Genomic DNA, 19,221 nt, shown 5'->3' with positions numbered 1-19,221 from the left:
GTCTCACAAACGTTTGTGAAGTAGAGCTCCTCCTTCAACTGCAAGGGAAGGCTGTGATTCATGAAGACTAGAAGAGACTAGAGAGCTTAGAAAAATGAAGAGAAGACTCATAATAGGAACTGCGCAGCGCTAGAAGAAAAGAAACAAAAAAAAATGAGGGGGGGGGGGGGGGGGGTGGGGCGGCGTTAGGGTTAAAGGGGGTAGGGTTTATTTTTTTTACTTATTTCTTTACGCGGGGCGGGTCCCCTTTTTTTTTTAAAAAAAAAACTGGGACCTGCAACCCACCCCGCCCCATGCGGATTCCTTAATTTTGGACCCGTCTGAAAAACTGATGCTTCATGGGGCGGGTCAATGCGGGTCGGATCGGTTTTCGCAGGTCCTGCACACCCCTATCGACGATAAAGGATTACTACCAACAAAAGACTTTAGTAGGAGTATTTTTGACCTTGTAAGAATATTGACAACTTTTTGGTAATTTGAGAAAACATTATCCTAATCTAAAGTTCGAAAAAATATTATTAATTGGATATTAATCTTAAAAGTAATGCTAGAAGTTACTCTTTTATCATTTCAAGAATGATGTGTCTTTTAAAATTATCATTGAATTTATGATTTTTTTTTTTTTGACATGTCCATACAAGAGAGGAAGAGAAGATTCAAACTAGTGACCTCCGTTTCATGAGGCGTGGTCCATAGTCGATTAACCTATCTCTTGGAGACATTGAACTTATGATTAAATATTATTGAATTTTGATCGAGTAATAATTAAAAAAAAAAATAAAAATTGAAAGAGTTATGTCTAGAATTTACTCGATGGTAAAACTTTTGGGAAAAAATCTACGTGTCAATTGAGCGGTTGCACCTTGCAAATGCCCCGAAGATTCGTAGAAGCCACGATACTGGTTAACAAAGAATGAAAGAGAAAGATAGAAGGTTCTCTTTGCAGTTTTGACCCTGTTGCCTCAAACCCAAGCAATTTTGAGACAGTTTTTTACTCTTTTCTTCCACAGAGAGAGAGAGAGAGAGGGAGAGATGGAGGATCAGAAGCAGAGTGTTAGTGCGAATGGCAACAACAACAACAGGAAGAGTGGTGGTGGTGGTGAGGAGGAGAGACCCGTTCGAGTCTATGCTGACGGAATATACGATCTCTTCCACTTCGGTCACGCCCGTGCTCTCGAGCAAGCCAAGAAATCGTATCCCTCTTTTCCCTTTCTATTCGTTGTTATTATATTTGTACCCATGTTTGTTTCCCATGTAAACAATAATAGATTCACATCTTTCCGGGAAAACTTTGTTTGACATTAGGGAAATTTTTCTTGTTTCTGTATTCTGAGTTTGATCTTGTCTTGAAGCAAATTGAATTCCAAGTCCGGATATGTATCCTTTTGAGAACTTTTTCGGGGAACGTTTTCTGTAAACTCAGTCACTTACTTTATTTCTTTGTATGATTACAGATATGCTTTGCATTTGTTTAGACTTTTGTGTATATGTAAATGTATATGACTGTATGCTTATTATTGTTAATTATATATTTATTAAGGGGTTAATAACTTGATGTGGAACATTAACTTGTCATTTGGAGTAAATCATTTGGTAGTTTAGTGAAGATTGATTCGGGATATACTTATGCAATATGTGGACTTCCTTTGCAATTGAATGTCCCTGTTTCGTTTTATGCACAAAATTGCACGTAATATCATCCATAAGGATGGGGCTATTTCGAAAGATGGTGGATATCTTTGTGAATAACAGTTAAATTCTGTGATGGGAATTTCAAGATACTATTTTTTTTTGATAAGTAATAAGTTGGTCTTATTAAAAGCGTAAGGCGCCCCTCAATACACCGGCAGTATACAAGAGAACGCACCTAGCTAGAAAGTGAAAAACGAACAAGAAATTCATCAAAGGTAAACGACAACGGTGACACAAAAGCCACCGTCCAAAGATACAACATATGAAAAAAAGAAGCTAAAATATCCTCCGAGGATCTCTCCAAATCCTTAAAACACCTATCATTTCTTTCCTTCCAAACACACCAGAGAATGCATGTCGGCACCATCTTCCAAATAACAGCACTCCTCGGCCTACCAGCCATCCATCAACACGCAAACAAGTCAAAGACTCTCAGAGGCATAACCCAAGACAGACCAAAACGAGAAAAAATAGCACTCCACATAGCGTATGCAACATCGCAGTGAAGGAGAAGATGATCCACTGATTCCCCGCTTCTCTTGCACATGCAACATCTATCCACCACAATGACATGCATTTTCCTGAGGTTATCCACCGTTAGGATCTTGCCTAGAGCCTCAGACCAGGTGAAAAAATCCGCCCGCGGAGGAGCCTGAGTCCGCCATACACTTTTCCAAGGAAAGTGACTTCTCACATCGCAAGCTAGAGAGCTAAAGAAAGACCCAACCTTGAACAAACCTTTTTTGGAGGGGATCCACCACAATTTGTCTTCACTACCTCTTTCAAGATACTATTAAACTCATCTCATTTCGTCCTTTGTAGATAGCCCAATATTTATTAAAGGGTTTCTTTTCAGATGATGTATGTGTTACTGTGTAGCTTTAGGTGTTATGAAAAACAGTTGGGGCCTTCAATTGCAATGCAACGTTCAAAGAGGTCATACTTCAATTAATTATTAAATTGTTGTTCCTCTTGTCTGTAAACTCTGGTTTACTGATTTCTGAGTTTATTTCGCATCATTGCATTTCTTTGGTGCAGCTACTGTGAAATTTTATATTTCAAGTGCAAGTGAAGTTTTGCCTTTATTTATTTATTTTTAAATGGGTTTTCTGGGATGCGCTTTAAAAATGGAATTTGAGGCCAAATCATAAACCGACTTTTTGTAAGACTTATGTGCTGATTTAGTGCCAAAATTAGGTTTCATTGTTTCACTTCTGCAGAAGTAATTGTGCATTGGAACTAGATATGAGAATTGAAGCCAATTTTCTGCATGAAAAGAAATATGCTTGTATGCTTATGAGGTTTGAATGTGTTTAAACTTGATTGGACTTTAGACTGTTTTCCATGTTGTTTAACATCTAGGTTTCCAAACGCTTATCTGCTTGTTGGATGCTGCAATGATGAAATCACCCACATGTATAAGGGCAAAACTGTTATGAACGAGAAGGAACGATACGAGTCTCTCCGCCACTGCAGGTTGGTTTATGTTATGCTAAAGATTTATATCTTGATTCATTTGACCTCTGTTAGTTGCTGGTAAAACATAGAAAAATTAAAGAAAACTACTTTTGGAGTCGTAGATTACTTCTCCTTTTGTCTCTCGTGTCCTCCCTCTCCCTCAAAAGGAAAAAAAAAAAAATGGAGGAAAGCAAAAAAGTAGTAGGTCATACAGTAGCTGAGCCAAAAAGTTTATATTAGGTGTAGTGCTTTTGTGAGTGGAGATTTGTTTTCTTGGGTCCAAATTCCTTTTTGCTTTTTGACTGACCTTTTTCTGTGGTGACTGATAGGTCATGAATGGAAATGATGCCTTTGCAATTTTACTTTAACAAAAAGTTCATAATATCTGATGCAGAATGGCAATTTTGAAAGTAATGGTTTCTTGTTTGTCAATCTGATTTGATATTATGGTATAAATGATATGCCAAATAGGTTAGTGCGGGCTTCTGAAGACAAATTTTTGTTTTTACAAATATTACGAGGCAATGGCAATGGCAATCATTATATCATACATGGCTTAACTTCCTTTCTTAAACCTCTTAATATTCCTTCGCTTCACGTGTTCTATTTGAGATCCAAAGCTAGAGAGTAAAGGTCTTATATCATGGAACTTTTATAAAAATTTAATCTTGCTTTTAGCACATCTGGATTGCTGGTTGATTCTTGGATATGATATATATGCTAACTGTTGAATTAACTAATTTGTATGTTGGAGCTTTTGTATGCTTGATACAGGTGGGTTGATGAGGTTATCCCTGATGCACCGTGGGTGATCACACAAGAGTTCCTTGAAAAACATCAGATCGACTATGTTGCACATGATTCTCTTCCGTAAGGTTAACCAGCCCCAAATAAACGAGTTTCAGTTTTTTTTTTAAGCTTAATATTTTCTAAAATTTTCAGGTGCAGGAATTTCATGCTTGTCTGTTGCCCGGGCTTCAAGTTTTATTCTTTTAGAGTAAACTTATGGCCTATGCCTGTAGTGGAAGGATGGGTCATCTTGAATTTGAGTTGATTAGGCTAAAAAAACAGAAACTTTCATTAAGAGCTACAATAAAACCACAATAAAGTGAACTTCATTTTGTTTTATTGTTAAAATGTTTAAAATATATATAAAATTTCTTGAGTTTAGCAATTATAACACTTTGAATTTAGTAATGGTTGTTCAGAACAAGGTCCCCAGTAGTTCAATAGCCGATATTTTTTTTTTTTGTTTTTGGGATTGATATGTTATGCAGGAAAGCCTAGTGGGTTTTGAAGCCATGATCTCATCTTTGACCTTGTTCTTGTAAGGGTCGAAAATGCTTGACCAACACTGTAGCTCAAGGAAAATACTTTTCTTTGTCCAAATCATCCTATATTTTTTATTTTTTATGTGGGAAAGTTCCCATGTAAACTACAAGTACATTAGTGACGACGACATGCTGTCACTAATGAACGGTATTGATTTGTTTGTGAAGCCACCATCTCTAGGTAACATGATATTTGTGCATTCCAGTATCATCTTGTGGAAATTTATTCAAATATTTATCTGAATAAAGTGGAAATATATGTTATTTTTATGTCAGTGCTTATTGGATTATTGCTTACATCCTCAATATTATGTGTCTTAAGTTCACTGTGTTCTCAAATATGTTAATTTGCTCTTCTTTGCCTGAGAATTGTAGTTATGCTGATGCAAGTGGGGCTGGAAAAGATGTCTATGAATATGTAAGTTTGAGTGATAGCTGAGCTCTCTGATTATATGCTTTTACAAACATTAGCCACTTTGTCCGCTCCCTCGCTCCTCGTCCTTCTCCCCCTTTTCTTGTGGCAAGATGTTTACCTTGATATAATTATTTAATAATCTGAACTCGGCTAGGTAAAGCCTTTCCATAGTTACTGGGTCAGGATGGGTCCATATTTCCTGTTAAATCTTTTGCTACTGGGCTTTTTAAATCCATATTTCCTGTTAAACACATCTGGCTTTATGTCTCTTTCCTTAATTGTCTGGTCATTGGTCTTTGATGTGCATATCCAAATATTTCATCTGCTTTTCTTTTTCTCTCTTCCCCCCCTCCCTCCCCAACATGTGCAGATGTGTTTCTTGATCGTCTCATCATTCTTTACCATAAAGCTCTGGTTATCTTATTTCAATATGTTTGACATAGGTCTCTGGTACAGGTTAAGTCCATTGGGAAGTTTAAGGAAACAAAACGGACTCATGGGATCTCAACATCTGATATTATAATGAGGATTCTCAAAGATTACAATCAGTATGTGATGCGTAATTTGGCCCGTGGATATACAAGAAAGGACCTAGGTGTTAGCTATGTCAAGGTGTTTTCTTGTTCGTTTTTTACTTCTTGCAAACACTATTTAAGATATTTGTTTCTGTTTGGGAACTGATCTCTATCATGCTATTTCTTACCACCAGGAAAAGCGGCTTAGAGTGAATATGGGTCTGAAAAAATTGCATGAAAGAGTGAAGAAAGAACAAGAGAGAGTTGGAGAGAAGGTATGTAAGTTGTGATGCTGAAATAATTATAAATTGGCATTTTATATGTATCTTTTGCTACGGGTACTTGGAACTTCTTGCAAGATGTGTTAGTTTTACAGTGTTAAATCACTTGTTGTCCCAAAAGTTTAAGTTGATAGGAAATGATGTATTTAATCATTTAATTATTTTTTTAACATCTCTTCTCACGTGTGAGCTCAAATTCTTCCTCAATGAGTAGACTCAACGCCTTGAATATTTAATTAAAATAGAAGGTAAATTATAGAGTTTATGGTTCGGATTCATGACCATCGCTATGATACTATATTAAATTACCGGTTTTCTCAAGAGGTTAAACTGATAATAAATTATGCATTTAATCATTTAATTATTTTTCCAACATACAACATGGATTATTTCCTACGGAATTTTGATTGCTTTTGTGTCTAGTAGGATTTTAGGAGGGTATTACAATCTGAATATTTTAAAATAAGCATGCCTATGGGGGGAGGAAGAAAAAAGAAAATTGCAATAAGCAAGCGTAGTAATTATTGTTTTATACTTGAAAGATATTCATCTCTTTTTACATGTATGTTAACCCATGAACCGAACAAGATTTGAGTACTGGCTTAGAATGCATTGCAGAGATAACTGTTTTGAAGATGAGATGACAAATCACTAATAAAATTAATGTTTACAACCAATGAGCTATAGCTCAAATGGCATGTCCTCCCCCTTTTAGGAATAATGTGGAAGGTGGGATCATGAGGTCAAACCTATTGGATGCATATATAGCTTTCCAAATGGGGAAGGGTTGTCTTGGGTTATGCCTAGATAAGTAGTTGACTTGTATGCTTATTAGTGGATTGCCGGCAGCACTTGTAGTGCTGCTGAGCGGGAGATGGTGCCTTCATGCTTTTTGTGGTATCTTTGGAGGAGATTAAGTGTTTATTTTTGAACACCCTGTATCTTTGGACAACTGCTTTTGTTCTCCTTTGAGGATTAGTTAACATGATGTTCTTATTCTTTTTGCTCCTACTAGCTATTTGGGCCATCTCTTGTATACTCCCTATATGTTTGGGGGCGCCGTACGTTTTTAATGATATCTTGATTTCTTTTTTAAAAAGAAAAAAAAATTTCAAAAAAAAAAAAATGTCTGCTTGTGTATGTGGAGAGACTTGTGTTCCAGTTTTACCTTGTTGACATTATTAGCAGGCGTGAGCATTGATGAAGTGTTTGCCATATCCCGATGGACGAACCAACTGTATGAGCAGCTGGAATTTGACCACCAAAATGAACTGATCACATGGCAGAAACCAAATCGAAACCACCTGATTGCTATTGTTAGGATCGGCTTGTTGGTTGACCCAGGCTTTTAGTTTTTGTTTGACCCGCTTGGGCCCAATATGGTAGTTGCCCGTTTGGTGCATTTCGGGCTTTCTAGGACTTCAGATTCACCCTGTTAAACACTGCACACCACCATTTAGTTCTCCCGTGGTGTACCCCATTCGGTCATCATAAAGTCCTGAATTCCCAAACCTGTTAGAGATGGTAACTCATATTGTTAAATGACACTGGTCTCTAGTATAAAAGGCCACATGGGCGGTCTGACAGCTTTCTTTATTTAATATAGTTACCCTTGTCTCATGTTAATACTTATTGCTCGCAATTTCCTTACCATCTTTAACTGTTTCTTTGGTACTAAACGTTGAATTCAAGACAACTCTTAAAAATAACTTTTACGTCTTATGGCTACCAATAGTATTCCTTCAAAATGCCTAGACGAGTCGTCGACTTGAATGATTGTTGGTGGATTGCCGGCCCCACTAGAAGTGTTGTTTGAAAAATGGTGCCTTTGTGCCTTTTGTAGTATCTTTGGAGGGAAAAGAATGACATAAGTTTTGAGGACCATGAAAGCATTTTGGAAGAAATTAAGTCTTTATTTTATTTTTTTTAGGGTTAAACACATTTTTGGTCCCTGATTTTTGACAACTTTATTTTTTAGTTCCTAAGTTTCAATTCCCATCATAGATGGTACCTCAATTTTGGGAAAAGACCAAACTAGTACTTTAATCAAGTTTTCTGTCCAAAAACTAATGGCCCGCCACGTGTCAACATCTGAGCCACCCCCTTGTTTTTTTATTTTTTCAATTTTTTTTATTTTTTTATTTTTTTAATATAAATATATTTTTATTTTTTTATTTTTTAATTAATCTTTAAAGATTTTTAATTTTTAATTTTTTTATATAGTGCCACATGTCAACCTTAACCTCTGAGGTTGATACGTGGTGAGCCGTTAGTTTTTGGACAGAGAATTTGACTGAGGTACTAATTCGGTCATTTCTCAAAATTGAAGTATCATCTGTATGATGCGAATAGAAACTCAAGGGACTAAAAAATAAAGTTTCCAAAACTCAAGGACTAGAATTGTATTTAACCATTTTTTTTAATACCCTATATCTTTGGACAACTGCTTTTGTTTCTTATTTGGTGATTAGTTATTATGATTTCTTGTTTCTTTTTGCTCCTACTAGCTATAGCTAGGTGGTCTAGGCGTCTTACGCTTTTAGGCTCCTACTCTCATGCTTGGTTCTATGTGTGGGATAACTTTGATTTATTATCAGTAGCATTACAAATATTAGATAACATTTTGTCCACAGTTGTACCAAGGTTGCATGCCAATACTTCCGTGTTAAGATTAAATAGAATAACGCCAGCTGTTTCATAGCAAACAGCTTGTAAGATGATCGGGATGTTTTTCTGCAGATACAAACTGTAGCAAAAACTGCTAGAATACATCGTAATGAATGGGTGGAGAATGCTGATCGATTGGTTGCTGGGTTTCTTGAGTTGTTTGAAGAAGGTTGCCATAAAATGGTCAGCTCCCTTTCTCTCTCTCTCTCACACGCACTAGACAAGGGCTTCAGTAAATAACTAGCTTTTGTTTTGGCTGATATGTGAACATTTGTTCTGTGCTCTATGTCAGGGAACAGCCATCAGGGAGCGAATACAAGAGCGGCTACTAAGGGGGCAGCAGTTTAGAGGACTTGTATATGATGAGGAAGTTGATGATGAGTTCTATGACGACTCCGAGGAAGAAGAAGAAGAAGAATACTATGTCAAGGATGACGTAAAATGAGCCGCTCTTTTGTGTTCTTGATGGGACATTAATCTTGTTTATGGTGTTAAAAGTATAGCATATCTTGAAATAGTATCTTCATAAACTGCTTTGAGCAAAAAAAAGCAGTTGCCTGCTGGAAGTAATTCGTTAGAACAGATGTATATATAGATAAAGGCAAAGCTTATTATCTGAAGGGATTCTGCTGTATGAACTTAGACGTGGTATTGATGTGTGAGGTTGAAAATATATAATATCTTCAGATTATGGTTGTGATTGGCTCTATTGATGGAGAGTTCTTTTAACCCTGATACAATGCCATAATCCTCTGATTTCAAGTGTTTGAATCCTTACACAAACTGTTCACTTATGCCCACTATCTTACTGATAATTTACAGAAAACCCAATTTATATTGAATGAAATTCATTAATAAACAACTTCATTCTAGAGACTGCTCGTACAATCGAGGTTCTAGACAGCAAGCACAGTACAAACAATATATATATATATATTTGACATTTTATAATTTTAATAAAAGTTGTTTTAATTTGAGATGTGTTTGGGGTTTAATGTTGTAGGCCATGGTTTGTTGGGTTTTATGCTTTAAATAACATATAAGTTTATTATGAATAAAGTTGTTCACTGATCTAGTTTTAAGTATATGGCATATGTTATTTTACATGTTTAATATTGTTCTATGTATATTTTGTATGTGAAATGTCATTGGATTACATTGAACAAGGAATATGATGTGAGTAAAGAGTTATCATACAAGATCTTAGTCCATTATCCTTATAGTCTTAAACTTATGGATAGTTTGCAGTCGGTAATGAAATTAGGCATTCCATTTGCGAAGATTGTTACACATTGAATCTTTGTGATTGATTTTGATTAGGTAAAGTTGAAGGCTTTGAGTTGATGTGTATATGTTATGCAGTGAACGGACTTTGAGAGTTGTTTTTCCATGAAAGTACTGTCAAAGGGAAAAACTCATACTCTCAATATTACTTATGATATTGATTTTAAATTCTGAGATGATTATGTACTCAGAAGTAAAGTGTAAATTATTTTGAAGCATTTATAGGTGAGATCAAAATGATGGTCAACATACTCGGTGCGTTGGGTGATCTCAATTAACATTGTGAGAAAGCTTTTCTCAAGATGGAATCGAAGTCCTTTATTATAACACTACAAAAAAAACGTAAATTCTGGACGGTTTTAAACCGTCCAGAAATGCAGAAAAACCGTCTGGAATTGATTCCAGACGGTTTTTTCCAGACGGTTTAAAACCGTCTAGGAGAATGCGTCGCTGATTAAGTTTAGGGACGGTTTGGGGAAAACCGTCCGCAATTCCAGACGGTTTTTCTCAAACCGTCGAGCACTGTTTACAGACGGTTTTCTCAAACCGTCTGCAATAAATTGCAGACGGTTTGGTCAAAACCGTCTGCAATAAATTACAGACGGTTTTGACCTAAACCGTCTGGAACTTATTGCAGACGGTTTAGGTTAAAACCGTCTGCAATTTTCCAGACGGTTTGGCCGAAACCGTCTCTAAATTATCTGGAAACAAAAAAAAAATTCTGGACGGTTTGGGCCCAAACCGTCCAGAATTTTTTTCTTTTTTTTTTTTAAAATATGAATTTAATTAATAGAAAATTCCTTAATACAAAATCCTGCAACATCATCTAAATCCAAATTCATTTTCAAATCTAAATCCAACATCCAACATCATCCATATCCAACATCATCCAAATCCAACATCATCCAAATCCAACATCCAACATCATCCATATCCAAATCCAACATCCAAATCCAAATTAAATGGCACCAACAACAACTTATGCAAATTCAAATTCACACGATAACAGTCTATACGTACTAGCTTACATATCATAAGTTAAATTCAATTACAAGGACAACAAAAATCAAGTTCAAATACCTAGACAACTAGACATCACCTTCTTGGTTGTTTTCTGTTGATGGTACTTTTCCCGCCATAATCATGGCTACCATACGTTTGACACTTTCCAACTCTTGCTGTTGCGCTGCATATTTGGTGTTTTGCTCTTCACACAAATTCCTCAAGCGTTCTACCTCAGCAGCCATCTCTATTTCTCTGGAAGTAGGCGCACTAGATATTGATCCTTGTTCGAAGGAATAAGAGGAGGATTTACCGGGAGTCGGCCCTAGCCCCACCCCTCGTACACGTCCGGAATGTTCCCGTCCTAGCACTTGTGCGCACGCATCGTTGTGCGACCAATATACCGACCCCTGTGAACTTTCTCGTCCTGAAGGCGACTGATTTTCGATAATTGCCTTTATCTTCGCCTGCACAAAACATGCAAATAAAAAATTGAATCTTTCTCAAGTGGACAAAAGGTTAAAAATATATATATATAAAAAAAGAAAACCTTGAACCGGAGAATAATGTTTACGTATTTATTACGTACTTACCATAGCTTCCCCAGCCGTTACATTCACAGGGGTCCCATCTTTCTTGGTATGCGAGACAATGAACATATCGTCTCGGTTCGGGGTTTCACCTGTGTCTTCCTCCTGCAATATCATTAACATACTCAATTATAAGCTTATTATCTTACTATAATGCTTACAAACCGTGAGTGTTTTAAATTTGTACGTACCATTTCTCGTGCAACCTGTGCAACGCTCTTCGATCCCAGAGTATGAAGAAATGCGTTGCAGCTACGGCTCATCTTGGCCTTCAATGAATTCGCCTATAAAAATTGTAATGTTAATATGGGGATTCTTAACAAAATAAATAAGGCAATATATAAAAATACCTTATCAGCCGAAGACAACCACCTATCAACTTGCATTTCAAAGTCTTCTGAATCAAAAATTTGCGCTGTCACCGCCCTACGAACCACAGATTCTACGGTATCTGTTTCTTGCAAATTCACACTTTTCTTGACCTCGTGCCTGAACTGCCTTCTTTTGTTTGCGAGGTCCATCAACGTCAGTCTTTTTATGTTCACGATGTCGTGAACAGGCTCCATATAGAATTTTTTCTAAACACAAAATAAGAGAGTATAGCTTAATTGGAAATATAAGACTACAAAACTATAAATACATTTGCTAATTATGAATTGTAATAAATATGATTGATGATGACAGAAACATTGCATGTTTTGGTATTCATAGGTTACCGTTAGGGCGAGCCACATCTGTTCCTTCCCTTCTGGTGGTAACTTCCTCCAGTTACCATGCAAATTGATAAAACGACCATTTCTTATGATCTTCCCACAGATTCTTCTAAATTTCTCGCTACCCGGGCCCATTGGTTGGTGTGCGGCATTGAATTGGATCACTATCCTTTCCCCATCAGGTATGTGCCATATGTCCTTAGGACTACCAACAGTCCTAACATTCCTTCTACCCTGCTCATCTGCATATCATAAAATGGATTACGTTACACTTCTGCGTTGCTAAATTAGTATCAGATTAGCAAAGTAATTGACGATCATCAAACATAAAATAATTCATACCTATTGTGTGAACTTTTCCACCCCGTAACATACGCGGCACCCGTGAAGAACCGCTATGATGTGAAGTCTCAGGCACTGATTGTGCTGATGATCCAAATTGCTGAGAATCTACACCATCTTGTGTCTCCATAGGATCTTGTGTTGTATCGTCTGACCCTACAATCGGTGGCTCACGTACTACATGCTGAGGATCTACGCCCATTTGTGTCTCGTTAGAGTTCTGTGTTGTATCGTCTGACCCTACAACCGGTAACTCATGTAGTACATGTTGAGAATCTACGCTCACTTGTGTCTCGTTAGGGTCCTGTGTCGTATCGTCTGACCCTACAACCGGTCGCTCAACTGATGTGCGGTCTACAGGCGTCCAAAAATCATTTGCCAGTTGCAACGTCTTTTTTTTAGGGGCCATGTGTACCTGCAAACACATACAACTGTTGATCAGATTTAACTGTAAATTAAATATACTAGAGGCATTTACAGAAACGAGTTTTTTAAAAAATTAAAAGTGGGACGACTATAAGTAAATCATTGTAAACACCATATAACCATGATCAGATACTCTTTAATAATTTAACAATGTTTATACATACAATTATTATGTTGCTACGATGGGCGGTACATTAGTACGTGCACAATCAATGTCATCAAAACCGACGTCTCCCGTCACGTTGATGTTGAAAGGCTCGGTCTCATGATAACTGTCAACGTCGGCATAATCCTCACTTTCACCACTGCCAACATCGTACACATTTCTTGGTTTTGTCCTTACAGCAACAACCCAATTTGGATTTTTGGGATCCTTGACATAATACACCTGCGATACTTGATTTGGTAGTACGAACGGATCATCAGTGATTCGCGCACCCGTGTGTATTAGGTTCTTGAAATTTACAAGATCGAATCCATATTCGTCCTTTTTGTATCCCTTATTCAGTTGAATGTCGGCCCAATCGCATTTGAAAAGCACATACCGCGTCAAGTCGTAGTAAGTAACCTCAATTATTCGAGTTAGCTTACCGTAGTAGGTGGGACCATCTTCAGTGGTGACACACACTCCACTGTTTTGACTTTTTTTTTCTTCGTCGACATCCAAGGTACGGTATAAAACGCCATTAACCACATACCGCTTATATTCTATAGCATGGAACATTGGGCCTTTGGCATGAGTTACAAGTTTCTCTCCCAATTCTATTCTATCTGCCTTGTCCAACTTATCAACCTATGATTTGGACACCTTATTTTAAAAAATAATTCAATGTGTCTTTCATAGGTAAATAAAAGTTCAGACCAACATTTTACTTACGTATGACTTGTACCAGCTACAGAATTGGTCCCTTTGTTGCTTCTCCAATTGTTGATGTGATGTAAATTCCCTATTGTTTGATTCCATTAGCGACTCCATGTGCATCCTATACTTAAACAAAACATGTATTCGGTTACTCGAGAATGTATTTAGATGCGTACAATACTTATTTAATAATGTAACTCACGTGCGAAATCGGAGGAAATCGTCAGAGTTGAATAAAATATATCGGTGTACTTGCTCAAATGTGATCTTATCAAGTTTTATCCAATTCCTCGCCCCTCTCGATTCATCTTGGTGTCTCGGAGCCTTATTGTGAACCGTTGGCGCGTTTACTAAATAGCGCGAGCAAAATGTCAACAATTCGTCCGCAAAGTAACCCTCTGCAATAGACCCTTCTGGTGCAGCCTTATTACGAACGGTACGTTTATATCTCCCAAGGCACCTACATTTAAACTAAATCGTGAGACCAGCACATAGATTTGATATATATTAATAGGTCATTCGATTGAATATATAATTAGTGAACATAATTTTAACATTACCTCTCAACGGGATACATCCACCTGTAGTGTACCGGTCCACCCAGTTTGCATTCACGTACTAAATGTATAATTACGTGCACCATGGATGTAAAAAAACCCGGAGGGAATATTCGTTCCAATTTGCACATAATTATGGGTATCTGATTCTCTAGACGATCTAGATCTTCCACCCGTAGTGTTTTTGAACAAATGTCCCTAAAGAACCCACATAGCTCGATTAAAGGCCTCACAACATCATCCGATAAGGTTCCTCGAAGTGCAATTGGCATGATTTGTTGCATGATTATGTGATTGTCATGACTTTTCAAACCCCCAATAGTACATTCTTTGAGCTTGACACAACGTGACACATTTGAAGAATATCCATCTGGCACTCTAACATCATGTAACACTTGCAGGAAGTCAGTCTTCTCTTTTTTTGTCATTGTGAAACAAGCTGCGGGGAAAAGTGTTTTGCCGTTTTCCGCAGTAAATGGATGAAGTTCTTGTCTCAATTTTATCTTACGCAAGTCTTGACGTGCTTCGAGGTTGTCTTTAGTTTTACCACTCATGTCCAATAGCGTGCCAAGTATGTTATCAACGACATTTTTTTCGGTGTGCATCACATCAATGTTATGTCGTAGTAATTGATCTTTCCAATAAGGCAAATCGTATAAGACACTTCGCCTCTTCCAATCAACTTCCCCAGGGGGCAGCTTCTGTCGGGTCTTTGCCCGATTAACAACACCATCTAATTGTCTCATGATCTCATCACCATCCGGGAATTCGGGAGGACCACCTAGTTCCTGCGCACCGTTGAATCGTCTCTTGTTTCTTCTCCATGGATGATCTGGAGGTAACCATCGCCTATGCCCCATAAAGCAAAATTTTCTACCATACGTTAGCCACGTTGATTGCGTTTCATGCCTACAACAAGGACATGCTTTCTGTCCATGTGTACTCCAGCCTGACAAATCACCGTATGCCGGAAAGTCATTTATCGTCCACATCAAGGCCGAACGCATGCTGAAATATTTTTTTGAGGTTACATCAAAAGTTTGTACCCCTACTTCCCATAGTTCCTTCAACTCACTTACAAGTGGCGTTAGGTACACATCTATATTCTGTCCGGGTGCACTCGGACCAGGGATAATCAAGCTTAACATAAAATACGGTTGTTTCATGCACATCCAGGGAGGCAAATTGTAGGGTACTAACATTACCGGCTAAGTACTGTGACTAGAGGACATTATCCCGAACGGATTAAAGCCATCTGACGCTAAACCTAACCTCACATTTCGCGGGTCTGATGCGAAATCTGGGTAATGTGAATCGAATGCCTTCCATGCTTCTCCATCGGCCGGATGCCTCAACACACCGTCTTTCGTACGGCCTTGAGCGTGCCACTTCATATGTGGCGATGTATGATGTGACATAAACAACCGCTGCAGCCTTGGTATCAAAGGAAACCAACGCAACACTTTGACTGCTTTTTTTTTTCGAACTTTTGGTCGTTCCATCATCATTAGTTAAGTCATCCTTCCACCTAGACTCATTGCAAACTGTACATTTGTCCAACTTTTCATTTTCCTTCCAAAACAACATACAACTGTTGCGACAAGCAGATATCTTCTTATACTCAAGGCCTAAATCCCTCAAATACTTTTTTGCCTCGTATGTGTCTTTAGGCAAACTTGCATCCGGATGCATCAACTCATTGATGAATTCAAGCAACATGGAGAATGATGTATTGCTCCAACCGCCCATGCACTTAATGCTATATAAACGCACAATAGCTCCCAATTTGCTATGTTTGGTGTTTTCATGGAGTGGTGTATCGGCATCCTTTAGCAATTCTTCAAACTTATTCGCTGCCATGTTAGAGTCTTCAATTTCAGCATCCACAGATTCGGCTTCGGCTTCGGCTTCCACTAGAGACCCACCAGCTTCTTCACGAACATCGTGCATCGCGAAAACGTCATTAAGCATGTCTTGCATCCCACTGGACCCCCCATGTAGTGGAATGCTATCCACTTGAACCGTCCTAGGAGCTTCATATGTCGTCTCGTTAACAACGGGAGGGACAAGTGATTCCCCATGCATTATCCACTCAGTGTAACCCTCAATAATCCCAGCACCTGACGTTAAATGGGCATATACAACTTCACTGGACCATGATTTGCCCAACAGACACTTCTTACAGGGACACACAATGACCCCTTTTCTATTCGAATGTTCGCGTGCAAATTTCACAAACGCCATAACCCCGCGAATATACTCTCGCGAACTTCGCGGCAACTTCATCCAACTCTTGTCCATTTTTAATTCTAACTACATCACAAAATAGTCCAAATATTTCAAGTTAAGATAATGCAAGAGTACTAATTAACCCCTACGATAGATTGGGAAAGAGATAAACACAAGACTCATACAAGAGTACTAATTTCAAGTTAAGATAATGCAAGAGTACTATATAAGCTTAGGAGCTAGCCAAATAATTCTATTGAAAAACCTAGAGTATATATTGGAGATCCTTATTTTGTGGAGTACTGTAAATTACTCTATACGGCCACTGTATATATCCCTCCATCATAAAATGAAAAATAAAAAATAAAAAATTTCTCAATAATAAAAATAAAAATAAAGGGGAACATTATATATATAGCTAGAGAGAGTGGAGAAACTTTCATTGATATTTGGAGGATCTCTTAGATAAGTTGGTTTGGCTTTTGAAGAGATTCTACTGAGATGTTTCCATTGATATTTGATTGTATTGCTGGTATAAAATTAATGTGAAACAAATCTTTGGACATCATTGATTTCCAGAGGATTCCTTATTTACCACATAAGAAAGTTTTGAGATTTCATTTAACATTTAGCCACTAATTAAGTACTCTATAGACAATAAAATTCCTAGAGCAATTTTGGACTAGTGATAAGTGGTTAGAAGTTAAGTTACCAAAACAGTTAGTATGGTTAGGCCTTCCATATATGGCATGTACACTTTACCTCTTGAAGTATTCATCTATTTGTGTTTTGACTAGTCATATATATAATTTGCTCTTTTTTTTATTTTGGCCTATTTTTACTAGTCATTTACAAAGAAAGTCCCAAATTCACTACACTCAAAAGAGATAGAACACATAAATAAGTATCAGATATTAATGCTATAAATAATGGAAATTATGTCCATTTATATGTTATAGAATACATCAAAGAGGCAATACATTATGGATTAGGAATGCAACATGATAAATAATTTGAATATATATATATATATATATATATATATTTCCTTTCCTTCTTCACATATTCTAAGCAACAAAACAAAAATTTATCCTTAATATTCCCAGCTGTCAATTAGTTAAAATATGTATAAAAATTACAGTACCTATAAATACTCTACTAAATTAATAGAAAAGCCATAAATCGGATTCCAAAATTCTGAACCCAAAAGCTACAGTACATTGTCAAAAGCTATCTTGAGACAACCTTGAAATAGATTTTACAGCTCTAGCATCCATGAAAGACTTGCACAACATGTTAAGCCCAATTTTACAAATAATTCAAGCATACCTATATTTTTTTTTATTGTTTTTGGATTTTTTTTTTTTTTTTTTAGAAAAAGAAACAAAATCATCGACAATATACCAATTCCCCACTTCGTTTGATTAAAGAAAACCTAAATTTACAACAACAAAGGAAAAGTTCTTGTTCATTAAAAAAAAAAAATACAAGATTACCTTAAATTCGCTTCTAATACTGAACAAAAAACAAAAACTCGAAGCAGACCAAACAGGACAAAGTCACCAAAAAATTAAAAAAAAATCGATATTTTTTTAATCCCGTTGAGCTAAATTTCTCATAAACATAATCTAAAACAAACCCTAGCGAGTAAATCGGGCAAGGATTGTGATACATACCTCGTTGAAGACTACGTTGCTGGGCTCTTGAGAAAGTTTGGATCGATGCAAATATGGGTTAGAGCGCCGGAGAAGGGAGAGAGCGCCGGAGAAGGAGAGAGCGCCGGAGAAGGAGAGAGCGCCGGGCCGGGGTGTGAGAGATCGGACTCTGAGAGGGAGAGAGTAGTGGATGAACTTTAATTTCAGCTGGGTCCTGTACATGTGCGTTTTTTCCCCATTTAGATCTAGGGCTTCGACGGTTTGAGAAAACCGTCCGGAATTAGTAATTCCGGACGGTTTTCTCAAACCGTCTATAAATGTTCTAGACGGTTTTTAAGAAACCGTCCGGAATTAGAAAATTCGGGACGGTTTTTTGAAACCGTCTATACTATTTATAGACGGTTTTAAAATAACCGTTGGGAATTCTATAATTCCGGACGGTTTTAATAAAACCGTCCGCATTTTTAAGGACGGTTTTATTAAACCGTCTGTATATATTTTTTCCCGACGGTTTTACTAAAAAACGTCCAGAATTTTTTTTTTTATAGACGGTTTAAAAAACCGTCTATAAAAAAACCGTCAATAATTCCCCTTTTTTTTGTAGTGTAAGGATAAGAAATTTTCCCTTGAGATTGATTTTATGGATTGGATTATTTAAGTCTTTGGCTGAAGCATTTTGGTATGAGATACTGAAATACTAAGTATATGTGATAATTCTTTCATGAGTACAAGAATAATATATATAAAATTAGAGGACTCAAGGAAAAAGAGGTAGAGAATTAAATTGCAGTATCTTGACTTTAATTCTGCTATGAAAGATTTCATGGAGGAATTAAAAGTCAAAATTAAGTAAATTTAAATGATTAATTGTTTTAATCAAAAATAAAAATTAAAGTGCAATTACAATTGTTTAGTGGAATCAATTGTAATTAAATAGTGACGGGAAGAGTTAGAACTATTTTGGCTTGTTTTTATTTTCATTTAGGTCTCTCACTAAGCTGATTTAATTTAATCAAATCAGGCCTTTTATTTATTGGGTTGGTTGTTTTTATTTAATTAAAAATATGGGATAGAAAGAAACTATGCATAAGATCCAAGATAGGAGATTGGGCATTGTGATAAAACCCAAGCCCAAAGGAATAGCAGATGACACATGGACCAATGTATTAATCACTTGCTATAGATTGTCCCACATTGCTTAT

General features: G+C 36.9%; 4 protein-coding genes across 4 annotated transcripts; 1 reads left to right on the top strand and 3 right to left on the bottom strand.

Annotated features, from left to right (window-relative positions):
* Positions 1-914: 914 nt before the first annotated feature.
* LOC133869449 (choline-phosphate cytidylyltransferase 1-like) lies at positions 915-9,057 on the top strand. Its single transcript, XM_062306454.1, has 8 exons — positions 915-1,193; positions 3,055-3,168; positions 3,925-4,020; positions 4,857-4,899; positions 5,353-5,508; positions 5,606-5,686; positions 8,432-8,542; positions 8,652-9,057. Exons 1-8 carry the CDS (start codon positions 1,033-1,035, stop codon positions 8,802-8,804), a joined length of 915 nt encoding a protein of 304 aa, XP_062162438.1. The 5' UTR covers positions 915-1,032; the 3' UTR covers positions 8,805-9,057.
* Positions 9,058-10,680: 1,623 nt separating this feature from the next.
* On the bottom strand, positions 10,681-11,807 carry LOC133867750 (uncharacterized). The gene is made up of 4 exons (XM_062304515.1): positions 11,586-11,807; positions 11,427-11,519; positions 11,239-11,340; positions 10,681-11,112 (listed from the first exon to the last, which is right to left on the bottom strand). The coding sequence occupies exons 1-4, from the start codon at positions 11,799-11,801 to the stop codon at positions 10,732-10,734; spliced, it is 792 nt and encodes a 263-aa protein (XP_062160499.1). The 5' UTR covers positions 11,802-11,807; the 3' UTR covers positions 10,681-10,731.
* Positions 11,808-11,839: 32 nt separating this feature from the next.
* LOC133868991 (uncharacterized) lies at positions 11,840-12,706 on the bottom strand. Its single transcript, XM_062305979.1, has 3 exons — positions 12,291-12,706; positions 11,952-12,190; positions 11,840-11,857 (listed from the first exon to the last, which is right to left on the bottom strand). The coding sequence occupies exons 1-3, from the start codon at positions 12,697-12,699 to the stop codon at positions 11,840-11,842; spliced, it is 666 nt and encodes a 221-aa protein (XP_062161963.1). The 5' UTR covers positions 12,700-12,706.
* Positions 12,707-12,885: 179 nt separating this feature from the next.
* Positions 12,886-14,995, bottom strand: LOC133868990 (uncharacterized). Its single transcript, XM_062305978.1, has 4 exons — positions 14,139-14,995; positions 13,831-14,038; positions 13,594-13,704; positions 12,886-13,509 (listed from the first exon to the last, which is right to left on the bottom strand). The coding sequence occupies exons 1-4, from the start codon at positions 14,993-14,995 to the stop codon at positions 12,886-12,888; spliced, it is 1,800 nt and encodes a 599-aa protein (XP_062161962.1).
* Positions 14,996-19,221: the final 4,226 nt, after the last annotated feature.

The sequence above is a fragment of the Alnus glutinosa genome, chromosome 5 (genome assembly GCF_958979055.1).
Source record: "Alnus glutinosa chromosome 5, dhAlnGlut1.1, whole genome shotgun sequence".
NCBI lineage: Eukaryota > Viridiplantae > Streptophyta > Magnoliopsida > Fagales > Betulaceae > Alnus > Alnus glutinosa.
This window is presented reverse-complemented; position numbering and strand designations above follow the sequence as displayed.